The sequence below is a fragment of the Procambarus clarkii genome, chromosome 88, assembly GCF_040958095.1.
Source record: "Procambarus clarkii isolate CNS0578487 chromosome 88, FALCON_Pclarkii_2.0, whole genome shotgun sequence".
NCBI classification, from domain to species: domain Eukaryota; kingdom Metazoa; phylum Arthropoda; class Malacostraca; order Decapoda; family Cambaridae; genus Procambarus; species Procambarus clarkii.
The window spans coordinates 8,386,645-8,399,243 of NC_091237.1; the positions used below are offsets into that span (position 1 = coordinate 8,386,645).

The 12,599-nt window shown below is 52.7% G+C and overlaps 1 protein-coding gene across 1 annotated transcript in view; it reads right to left on the reverse strand.

Annotated features, from left to right (window-relative positions):
- Positions 1–4,391, reverse strand: part of LOC123745738 (PGC-1 and ERR-induced regulator in muscle protein 1-like) — a 17,563-nt gene extending 13,172 nt beyond the window's left edge. The window contains exons 1-3 of the mRNA XM_069317720.1: positions 3,890–4,391; positions 2,111–2,669; positions 1,411–1,909 (exon numbers count right to left, since the gene is read on the reverse strand). Of these exons, the coding sequence (XP_069173821.1) occupies positions 1,411–1,909; positions 2,111–2,669; positions 3,890–4,391 (1,560 nt within the window). The remainder of the gene's footprint in view (positions 1–1,410; positions 1,910–2,110; positions 2,670–3,889) is intronic.
- Between the last annotated feature and the right edge of the window lie 8,208 nt (positions 4,392–12,599).

Here is a 12,599-nt window from a genome sequence, read left to right on the forward strand (position 1 = left end):
GTGTAGACTCCTCGCCTGGGACCCTGGGCGTGCTCTTTTGTGTAGACTCCTCGCCTGGGACCCTGGGCGTGCTCTTTTGTGTAGACTCCTCGCCTAGGACCCTGGGTGTGCTCTTTTGTGTATATTCCTCGCCTGGGACCCTGGGCGTGCTCTTTTGTGTAGACTCCTCGCCTAGGACCCCTGGGCGAGCTCTTTTGTGTATATTCCTCTCCTGGGACCCTGGGCGTGCTCTTTTGTGTAGACTCCTCCCCTGGGCGTGCTCTTTTGTGTAGACTCCTCGCTTGGGACCCTGGGCGTGCTCTTTTGTGTACACTCCTCGCCTGGGACCCTGGGCGTGCTCTTTTGTGTAGACTCCTCGCCTGGGACCTTGGGCGTGCTCTTTTGTGTAAGACTCCTCCCCTGGGCGTGCTCTTTTGTGTAGACACCTAGCCTGGGACCCTGGGCGTGCTCTTTTGTGTATATTCCTCTCCTGGGACCCTGGGCGTGCTCTTTTGTGTAGACTCCTCCCCTGGGCGTGCTTTTTTGTGTAGACTCCTAGCCTGGGACCTTGGGCGTGCTCTTTTGTGTAGACTCCTCGCCTGGGACCCTGGGCGTGCTCTTTTGTGTAGACTCCTCGCCTGGGACCCTGGGCGTGCTCTTTTGTGTAGACTACTCGCCTGGGACCCGGGCGTGCTCTTTTGTGTAGACTCCTCGCCTGGGACCCTGGGCGTGCTCTTTTGTGTAGACTCTTCGCCTGGGACCCTGGCGTGCTCTTTTGTGTAGACTCCTCGCCTGGGACCCTGGGCGTGCTCTTTTGTGTAGACTACTCGCCTGGGACCCTGGCGTGCTCTTTTGTGTAGACTCCTCGCCTGGGACCCTGGGCGTGCTCTTTTGTGTAGACTACTCGCCTGGGACCCTGGGCGTGCTCTTTTGTGTAGACTCCTCGCCTGGGACCCTGGGCGTGCTCTTTTGTGTAGACTCCTCGCCTGGGACCCTGGGCGTGCTCTTTTGTGTAGACTCCTCGCCTGGGACCCTGGGCGTGCTCTTTTGTGTAGACTCCTCGCCTGGGACCCTGGGCGTGCTCTTTTGTGTAGACTCCTTGCCTGGGGACCCTGGGCGTGCTGTTTTGTGTAGGCTCCTCCCCTGGGCGTGCTCTTTTGTGTATATTCTTCTCCTGGGACCCTGGGCGTGCTCTTTTGTGTAGACTCCTCCCCTGGGCTTGCTCTTTTGTGTAGACTCCTAGCCTGGGAACCCTGGCGTGCTCTTTTGTGTATATTCCTCTCCTGGTACCCTGGGCGTGCTCTTTTGTGTAGACTCCTCCCCTGGGCGTGCTCTTTTGTGTAGACTCCTAGCCTGGGACCCTGGGCGTGCTCTTTTGTGTAGACTCCTCGCTTGGGACCCTGGGCGTGCTCTTTTGTGTAGACTCCTCGCCTGGGACCCTGGGCGTGCTCCTTTTTGTATATTCCTCTCCTGGGACCCTGGGCGATCTCTTTTGTGGAGACTCCTCCCCTGGACCTGCTCTTTTGTGTAGACTCCTAGCCTGGGACCTTGGGCGTGCTCTTTTGTGTAGACTCCTCGCCTGGGACCCACGGCTGTGCTCTTTTGTGTAGACTCCTCGCCTGGGACCTTGGGCGTGCTCTTTTGTGTAGACTCCTCGCCTAGGACCCTCGGCCTGCTCTTTTGTGTATATTCCTCGCCTGGGACCCTGGGCGTGCTCTTTTGTGTAGACTCCTCGCCTGGGACCCTCGGCGTGCTCTTTTGTGTATATTCCTCGCCTGGGACGCTGGGCGTGCTCTTTTGTGTAGACTCCTCGCCTGGACCCTCGGCGGGCTCTTTTATGTAGACTCTTCGCCTGGGACCCTGGGTGTGCTCTTTTGTGTAGACTCCTCGCCTGGGAGCCTTGGCGTGCTCTTTTATGTAGACTCTTCGCCTGTGACCCTGGGTGTGTCCTTTTGTGTAGACTCTTCGCCTAGGACCCTGGGCGTGCTCTTTGTGTAGACTCCTCGCCTAGGACCCTGGGTGCGCTCTTTTGTGTATACTCATCGCCTGGGACCCTGGGCGTGCTCTTTTGTGTAGCCTCCTCGCCTGGGACCCTGGGCGTGCTCTTTTGTGTAGACTCCTCGCCTGTTACCTTGGGCGTGCTCTTTTGTGTAGACTCCTCGCCTGGTACCTTGGGGTGCTCTTTTGTGTAGACTCCTCGCCTGGGACCTTGGGCGTGCTCTTTTGTGTAGACTCCTCGCTTGGGATCTTGGGCGTGCTCTTTTGTGTAGACTCCTCGCCTGGACCCTCGGCGTGCTCTTTTGTGTAGACCTCCTCGCGTGGAACCCTGGGCGTTCTCTTGTGTGTAGACTCCTCGCCTGGGACCCTGGGCGTGCTCTTTTGTGTATATTCCTCTCCTGGGACCCTGGGCGTGCTCTTTTGTGTAGACTCCTCCCCTGGGACCCTGGGCGTGCTCTTTTGTGTAGACTCCTCGCCTGGGACCCTGTGCGTGCTCTTTTGTGTATATTCCTCTTCTGGGACCCTGGGCGTGCTCTTTTGTGTAGACTCCTCCCCTGGGCGTGCTCTTTTGTGTAGACTCCTAGCCTGGGACCCTGGGCGTGCTCTTTTGTGTATATTCCTCTCCTGGGACCTGGGCGTGCTCTTTTGTGTAGACTCCTCCCCTGGGCGTGCTCTTTTGTGTAGACTCCTCGCTTGGGACCCTGGGCGTGCTCTTTTGTGTAGACTCCTTGCCTGGGACCCTGGGCGTGCTCTTTTGTGTATATTCCTCTCCTGGGACCTTGGGTGTGCTCTTTTGTGTAGACTCCTCCCCTGGCCGTGCTCTTTTGTGTAGACTCCTAGCCTGGGACCTTGGGGCGTGCTCTTTTGTGTAGACTCCTCGCTTATGACCCTGGGGCGTGCTCTTTTGTGTAGACTCCTCCCCTGGGCGTGCTCTTTTGTGTAGACTCCTCGCCTGGGACCCGGGGCGTGCTCTTTTGTGTATCATTCTCTCCTGGGACCGTGGGCGTGCTCTTTTGTGTAGACTCCTCCCCTGGGCGTGCTCTTTTGTGTAGACTCCTAGCCTGGGACCTTGGGCGTGCTCTTTTGTGTAGACTCCTCGCTTGGGACCCTGGGCGTGCTCTTTTGTGTAGACTCCTCGCTGGGACCCTGGGCATGGTCCTTTTGTGTATATTCCTCTCCTGGGACCCTGGGCGTGCTCTTTTGTGTAGACTCCTCCCCTGGGCGTGCTCTTTTGTGTAGACTCCTAGCCTGGGACCTTGGGCGTGCTCTTTTGTGTAGACTCCTCGCCTGGGACCCTCGGCGTGCTCTTTTGTGTAGATTCCTCGCCTGGGACCTTGGGCGTGCTCTTTTGTGTAGACTCCTCCCCTAGGACCCTGGGCGTGCTCTTTTGTGTAGACTCCTCCCCTGGGACCTTGGGCGTGCTCTTTTGTGTATATTCCTCGCCTGGGACGCTGGGCGTGCTCTTTTGTGTAGACTCCTCGCCTGGGACCCTCGGCGGGCTCTTTTATGTAGACTCTTCGCCTGGGACCCTGGGTGTGCTCTTTTGTGTAGACTCCTCGCCTAGGACCCTGGGCGTGCTCTTTTGTGTATACTCCTCGCCTGGGACCCCTGGGTGTGCTCTTTTATGTAGACTCCTCGCCTGGGACCCTGGGCGTGCTCTTTTATGTAGACTCTTCGCCTGGGACCCTGGGTGTGCTCTTTTGTGTAGACTCTTCGTCTAGGTCCCTGGGCGTGCTCTTTTGTGTAGACTCCTCGCCTAGGACCCTGGGTGCGCTCTTTTGTGTATACTCCTCGTCTGGGACCCTGGGCGTGCTCTTTTGTGTAGACTCCTCGCCTGGGACCCTGGGCGTGCTCTTTTGTGTAGACTCCTCGCCTGGGACCTTGGGCGTGCTCTTTTGTGTAGACTCCTCGCCTGGGACCTTGGGCGTGCTCTTTTGTGTAGACTCCTCGCCTGGGATCTTGGGCGTGCTCTTTTGTGTAGGACTCCTCCCCTGGGCGTGCTCTTTTGTGTAGACTCCTAGCCTGGGACCTTGGCGTGCTCTTTTGTGTAGACTCCTCGCCTGGGACCCTGTGCTTGCTCTTTTGTGTAGACTCCTCCCCTGGGCGTGCTCTTTTGTGTAGACTCCTCGCTTGGGACCCTGGGCGTGCTCTTTTGTGTTGACTCCTCGCCTGGGACCCTCGGCGTGTTCTTTTGTGTAGACTCCTCCCCTGGGACCCTGGGCGTGCTCTTTTGTGTAGACTCCTCGCCTGGGACCCTGGCGTGCTCTTTTGTGTTGACTCCTCTCCTGGGATACTGTGTGTATAGACTCACCTGCCGTATTGGCCCTGAAGCTCCTGCAGGGTGTAGCTTCAGCTCTTGGAACCAGCAATTTCTGCCGTCGGCCATCTAATACAATACCTCTCACCCTGTGCATCATCTGGTATGTCTACTAATAAAGTGAGGAAGGAATTGGGTTCTGTTGCCTTTTCGTCGAGTTGTTTTCCATAATACTGTAACAGTTATGGGACTTTCATCCTATATCTAGCTTCCATTCAAAGCCTCGCGTTCAGTTGGTTTTATTTGTAAACTTTTTCACCTTTTCCTCTCTGGCAATTCTTCTGGTCCAGGCCCAACATCTTAGCAAATTTCCAAGTAATTACAATGTTTTAATATATGCTGTTTGATTCGGGAACTCTAAATCGGTATTGAATACTCTATCGCTGGTCTCACGTAGGTGTCATACAATATTATGAAATGCTCAGTATTACCATTCCTGGTCTGTCCCCCGACGATGCCTCCCAAGACAGCGGCTGACCTCCCTCATGATGCCTCCCAAGACAGCGGCTGACCTCCCTCATGATGCCTCCCAAGACAGCGGCTGGCCTCCCTCATGATGCCTCCCAAGACAGCGGCTGACCTCCCTCATGATGCCTCCCAAGACAGCGGCTGACCTCCCTCATGATGCCTCCAAGACAGCGGCTGACCTCCCTCATGATGCCTTTCAAGACAGCGGCTGACCTCCCTCATGATGCCTCCCAAGACAGCGGCTGACCTCCCTCATGATGCCTCCCAAGACAGCGGCTGACCTCCCTCATGATGCCTCCCAAGACAGCGGCTGACCTCCCTCATGATGCCTCCCAAGACAGCGGCTGACCTCCCTCATGATGCCTCCCAAGCCAGCGGCTGACCTCCCTCATGATGCCTCCCAAGACAGCGGCTGGCCTCCCTCATGATGCCTCCCAAGACAGCGGCTGACCTCCCTCATGATGCCTCCCAAGACAGCGGCTGACCTCCCTCATGATGCCTTTCAAGACAGCGGCTGACCTCCCTCATGATGCCTCCCAAGACAGCGGCTGACCTCCCTCATGATGCCTCCCAAGACAGCGGCTGGCCTCCCTCATGCCTCCCAAGACAGCGGCTGACCTCCCTCATGCCTCCCAAGACAACGGCTGGCCTCCCTCATGCCTCTCAAGACAGCGGCTGACCTCCCTCATGATGCCTCCCAAGACAGCGGCTGACCTCCCTCATGATGCCTCTCAAGACAGCGGCTGACCTCCCTCATGATGCCTCCCAAGACAGCGGCTGGCCTCCCTCATGATGCCTCCCAAGACAGCGGCTGGCCTCCCTCATGCCTCCCAAGACAGCGGCTGGCCTCCCTCATGCCTCCCAAGACAGCGGCTGGCCTCCCTCATGCCTCCCAAGACAGCGGCTGGCCTCCCTCATGCCTCCCAAGACAGCGGCTGACCTCCCTCATGCCTCCCGAGACAGCGGCTGGCCTCCCTCATGCCTCCCAAGACAGCGGCTGACCTCCCTCATGCCTCCCAAGACAGCGGCTGGCCTCCCTCATGCCTCCCAAGACAGCGGCTGACCTCCCTCATGATGCCTCCCGAGACAGCGGCTGGCCTCCCTCATGCCTCCCAAGACAGCGGCTGGCCTCCCTCATGCCTCCCAAGACAGCGGCTGGCCTCCCTCATGCTTCCCAAGACAGCGGCTGACCTCCCTCATGCCTCCCAAGACAGCGGCTGGCCTCCCTCATGCCTCCCAAGACAGCGGCTGACCTCCCTCATGATGCCTCCCGAGACAGCGGCTGGCCTCCCTCATGCCTCCCAAGACAGCGGCTGGCCTCCCTCATGCCTCCCAAGACAGCGGCTGGCCTCCCTCATGCCTCCCAAGACAGCGGCTGACCTCCCTCATGCCTCCCAAGACAGCGGCTGGCCTCCCTCATGATGCCTCCCAAGACAGCGGCTGACCTCCCTCATGATGCCTCCCAAGACAGCGGCTGACCTCCCTCATGCCTCCCAAGACAGCGGCTGGCCTCCCTCATGCCTCCCGAGACAGCGGCTGGCCTCCCTCATGCCTCCCGAGACAGCGGCTGGCCTCCCTCATGCCTCCCAAGACAGCGGCTGGCCTCCCTCATGTCTCCAAGACAGCGGCTGGCCTCCCTCATGCCTCCCGAGACAGCGGCTGGCCTCCCTCATGCCTCCCAAGACAGCGGCTGGCCTCCCTCATGCCTCCCAAGACAGCGGCTGACCTCCCTCATGCCTCCCAAGACAGCGGCTGGCCTCCCTCATGCCTCCCGAGACAGCGGCTGGCCTCCCTCATGCCTCCCAAGACAGCGGCTGGCCTCCCTCATGCCTCCCAAGACAGCGGCTGACCTCCCTCATGCCTCCCGAGACAGCGGCTGGCCTCCCTCATGCCTCCCGAGACAGCGGCTGGCCTCCCTCATGCCTCCCGAGACAGCGGCTGGCCTCCCTCATGCCTCCCAAGACAGCGGCTGACCTCCCTCATGCCTCCCAAGACAGCGGCTGGCCTCCCTCATGCCTCCCAAGACAGCGGCTGGCCTCCCTCATGCCTCCCAAGACAGCGGCTGACCTCCCTCATGCCTCCCAAGACAGCGGCTGGCCTCCCTCATGCCTCCCGAGACAACGGCTGGCCTCCCTCATGCCTCCCAAGACAGCGGCTGGCCTCCTTCATGAAGCAACCGAACACAGCCGTTTAATTCCTGGGCATCTCTTTGCTGCTTGATGAATATAAGTGATCAGGTGTAAGGAAATGCTCCCAAATATCTTACTCTGCTAGGATATCTAACTCGGGTTCAATTGGTTGTGAGCCGAGTGCATCAATGGCCATGTTACAAGTCCCACTGTAGTTGAGCTTTGTTAGAAGCCTTTAAGGTAAGACTTGGCAGTCATGTCTACTTCTATGTGTTCTCTGCGATGTAATCTCTGGGAGAGTGTTCATTGTGGACCATCCTGCAGGTCTACAGTTTCCTGTCTTCACCTACTTACTAGTATGTTAATTCCTTGAACAAGCTTGTGAACATAACCAGCCCGTCTTAGTCTCCCGGGAGTATTCTGCAGTCTGTCTTTGTTCAGCTCTTCATATAATATTTTTATTTGCAAAATTTAACAAGTATCCCGCAATGTCTAGGTCATTAAAATGGGTAAGGCATTATGTGTTCTAGAGTAAATTATTATGTAGATCCTAGATGCTTGATACACTGTCCCTGTCCACCCTCCGCCGCTCACTGTGAATTCATCCTATTTGTAACATATTTTATTAACTAGTTCAGTGCTCTCCCGCCTGCTTCTAATGTACGTGTAGTAGCGTCTATATCAAAAGGGTGTCAAGAGTTTGTCAAGTGTAGAAATATATAGCGTGACAATCATTCTATACCCTGTCTTATTGTCACCCATTCGTCTTAGGAATACAGGAGGGTCGCACAGCATAATTTCCCTTCGCTAAAGCTACGTTAGTGATTATTTACAAACCTTATTGCATTTCACGATCATTTTTAATTTATTCTGTAAGGTATCTTGAGGGATATGTTTCTCATTTGCATGTAATTCAGTCCTTTTTTTCTGTCCCCTTGCTTGCATATTCACAACTTAGCCATTGCTACTAATGCAGTCAAGATTGCTAGACGTAGCAGACAGGTGCAGGCGATGAGTCACAATAACGTGGCTAAAGTATGTTGACCAAACCACACACTAGAAGGTGATGGGACGACGACGTTTCGGTCCGTCCTGGACCATTCTCAAATCGATTGTGAGTCAATAGACTTGAGAATGGCCCAGGACGGACTGAAACGTCGTCACCCCTTCACCTTCTAGTGTGTCGTTTGGTCAATGTAGCACGCAGGTCCTCTCAGGTCCTCAGTAGAGTCATTCAGTCTTAATGATATTACGTTAATGGTATATTCGTCTAGTATCTCAAGTAGCCTCACTGCCTTCTCTGATGTTTCCTTATTATCTATCAATCTCTCGTACGACTAGAGCTGTCAAAAAAATCAATAGGAAGTTTGCATAGTGTTGATCACAAATTCCATTGTCATTATTCTGATGGTCTTGCTCCCTTCTTGTTTTGCTTGACCTTTTTTCTATACTATTGCTTTGAAGCAACTTCGGTTACTTTTTGGCCTTGGATGCAATGTCACTTATAAAATAATTGTACGACTATTTTTGGTGTCTATGTACTCATTAAGTACTCCGGTTCATAGGTTTCGGTTCACTTCTGTTTTCTCTTCTATTGTATTCCCTCCATTGCTTCTTTTCTGTTTTGCTTCTTAACATTGATAAATAATTTGTTGCTGTTTCCCTCACTCCTTTGTCTCGTAATTACTAATATGTACATCTTGTCAGCCTCTGCACATCTCCAATTGACTTTTTTTAACAATCCTGCTCCAAAAGGTTTTCTTCATACTGTACGTTTCCCAGTTACTCTTGTATTAAGATTTATTTCATTTTCTTGAAGCTAATCTCCTTTTTCTTGTTCTCATGGAAAGAACACAATAGTTATTGGCTTCAACAGGAATTTCCTGATTAATGTTCTTAATATCGTCGCTCTGGGTGATTACTAGACCCAGAAGATCAGATAAATTTCCTACCTTTTTGCTCGAATCATATTGTACGTGTTTTATTACAACGTTTTATCACATAGTTTTCCACCTATTTTTCACCCCATGTTTCTGCCTCACTTTGGAGGTGCTGTAATTCACAATAATTCTTCAAGTTATTGAATCTCCAATTACTTGCAGTTTTACTCACGCTTTTATGTGCTATTGTTTAGGGGATTTCTAAAGGGATTTGAGGGATAGGAGTAGGACAGATTGGAGGAATATTTTAAATGGTATATCTAAGGAGATGAGCTGTAGGTTTCGTAGTCATGGCAGAATGTGCAAAATAGTTATGATAAAAAAATGGTGAACAATAGGTAATATTCATGACAATTATTTAAATTTTCAGGGCCCAAGGCTTATCAACACCAAAATTCATGCGGAAATTATTAACAAATTTTCGCCGGTGTTCAAGAGGGAGTTTGATAAGCAGCCTCAAAAAGTGTCTGATCATCCAGGGTATGGTTCCAATGTTCGATTGCGATTGTCAATAGCGTCCAGTTGTCTGGTTAGCTAAACAGTCTATCACGAGCTCTTGTCTGGTCTGTTCTGTGGGGCACACGGATCCTTGGAATTATTTCAGAATTCGATCAGTGGGTGAGATTGGGGTAGGGATAGTATTTGGGGAAGAGGTATATGCTAGGGAGTGGGACCTTTTCACATCAATTGGAGTACAAAAAGGGAAATGGGTGGTGGTAGGAGAGAGGTGTGATAACCATAGGTTGTGTGATTTACTTTTGTTATAAGCAGTCCGTAATAACATTTCCCCAATTCGAAAATGAGTAGTTCTCAATAAATTCTCATAGTTAGAGTATGTGGCTTTAACATTTTTGCCGGTAATGTGTAATTGTAAGGTAATTTATAATAAATGATACGTTTGAAATATCGATTAAGAAATTGATGAGTTCCTAGTAAATGATCAGAGGATCATAACTTTAATAATATATTGCAAGAGTTGTGAAGACATAGTTAAAGTAGAAAATAATTTCCATAAAAACAGAACCAGTTATTATCACAACTCTACATATAAATATTGATGTTTATTTACATGCAAATAGGAGTTTGCTGCTGGCCGCCAGAGGGTGCGGATGTGCCCCTGTTTTGGTTCTCAGTCGATGAGCTTGGCATGGAGTCGGTGGTTTGGTGCTTGTTCCGGGCCCTGTGTTTTGCTTCAAGATGGGGACGCCATTGCCTCTTATTAAGCGGACCTCTTCAGCTGGTCTGGAATTTTCGACATCGGTGGACCATATGGCGGACGGGGTGGTGTTGGTGGAGGAGCTTCTTGTAAACCCGGCAGATGTGATGGGCATTCAGCTCCTTTGTGACCGCTATGTGAGGGTAAAATTTCTGCAGCAGGGATTGTTCCAGGAGTTCATCGACCGCTGTGAGGAACACTCGTTCCCTATGTCTGTCGGAGCTGGCACAGTGGGTGTGGTAAACCTAAGTGCAAATTAAAACAACGTATATGGCAGTGCGTGGAGCCCCGTTTGAAATGCCGAATGAGCTGTTGACCCAGTTGTTTAGCCAGTATGGGAAGGTGGGCAGCGTCCAGTGGAACAAGGTCAATATCTTCCAAGGTTTATTTTCCACCTCTCAAGCCCCAGGACGCTCCAGTGGTGGTGGTGGCAAAGGGTGGTGTTCTCCCTTTCAGCCGTCTTGACGTTGGTACTGTGTGTGTGAGTGCACCATTTGCTGGTGAGGGGACGATGGTGAGCCTTGTGGTACAGGGGGTTGATGGTCAGCCAGTGTGTGTGTAGCTGCTGTTCTACCTGCAAGGTTGTGTCCTGCCTGAAGTGCGAGTGGAGGTTCACAATGTGCCACCAGCGGTGGTGGTGGAGGAGTGTGCCCTCGGAATGTCCCGTGATGCTGTGGAGTGCGAGTCCGTTATCTGCAACATCTGTGGAGACTCATGAGGTGGGAGTTTCCCCCTCTGTTCGGGTGGCGTTGCTGCATGCCTCTTCTATGAAGGGTGTGCGTCCCTCACGACGCATTCAGGATACGTCGCTTCTGTCTATGATCGTGCCTGGCCAGAAACGCAGGAAGAGAACTGCCAGGTTCCACTCCCCTGATTGCGCAGATGCCGTGGAGCAGATGGTGGATGAACAAGGAGTGGTGGTGGAGGCGGTGGTTGTCGTAGAGCATGGACAGGGGGTGGTTGCCCCCTTGCCAGTTCTGGAGTGTCAGACCTCCAATGCCGGGGGAGGGGGGGGGGAGCGAAGGAGTTGAGTTGTGGAGCCTGGTGCCAGTGGTCGCAAGGGGCGTAGGGATTAGCTGATAGGCTTAGGATTTTGTTGAACCCTACCATATTGTTAAAAGTAAGTAAGTAAGTAATTATCAAAAGAAGGCACCAAACCGGGAAGGCTATGTAGCACCATCAAATACGCAAAATAATCAGAGGGCGCTAAATATCACCAAGGATGCCAATACGAGAACAAAAACGCATAAGGCGAACGATATCAAAAGTATCTGAGTCACCAAGAATTCTATCGAGGGACAGGTGACCGCGAGGGGCGGTCGGAAAGCAAGACACACGCTCGTCCTGGAAGTCAGGACATTCAAGAAGGACATGCACGACCGTAAGAGGGACAATGCAACTAGGACAATAAGGAGCAGGGCGGCGCTCCATCAAGTGACCATGGGTTAAGCGAGTATGGCCAATACGCAACCTCGCCAGAGCTGTTTCCCACCGCCGGTTACGGTGGAAGGAGGACGGCCACGAGGAAACACAACATTTAAGAGTACGTAGCTTGTTACCAGTAACAGACAACCAAGAAGCCTGCCAACGGGTAAGAACTGAGGAATGGATAACTGGGTAAAAGTCGGAATACGGAATGCCTTTACGAGAGATGGGACAAGAGCGGACAGCTTCCTTAGCGGCAGCATCCGCACGCTCATTTAAAGACACACCAATATGGCTGGGAACCCAACAAAACTCAACCGACTTAAATTTACTGTGAACGAGAAACAGCCAATGCTGGATCTCGACAACTACTGGATGAACCGGATTAAAGGACCCGAGAGCCATGAGGGCACTACGAGAGTCAACAACAACCACAAAGGAAGACTGACAACGAGAAAGCAGGAGACGAAGAGCATAGAGAATAGCATAAAGTTCTGCTGTAAAGATGCTAGTCTCCGGAGGCAAGCGACACATATAAGTGCGATCAGGAAAAACAACAGAGTAGCCAACACCGTCCGCTGACTTAGACCCATCAGTGAAGACAGAAACGGAGCGGGAGTGAGAAGAAAAGTGCTCGAGGAAAAGGCGTTTCAGAACCGTAGGAGGGGTAAAAGCTTTAGTGATACGGGTCAAGGAAGTACAAAACCGCGGAAGAGGGACCCTCCACGGGGGCAAAGAAGGAACAACACGAGGAGAAACATCAGAAATACGAACGGAGAGAGAATCCTGTAGGCGAGATAACCGGACAGAAAGAGGGAGGTGGTGAAGAGGAACAGGAACCGCAGGAGGGCTAAAAGTTAAAGCACGACAGAGGCGAGAGGAAGGATGTTGCAAGGACCGCGCAAGATAGCGAAGACAGTAGCGATCACGGCGGTCCTGGAGAGACAGGAAGCCAGTGTCAACATACAAGCTAAGGATGGGAGTCGAACGAAAGGCACCAGAACTGAGGCGCAACCCAGTATGGTGCAAAGCATCAAGACGGCGAAGAGTAGAAGGAGAAGCAGACGAGTAAGCAGGGCAACCATAATCGAGCTTAGACAGGACGAGAGAGGAATGTAAAGCAAGGA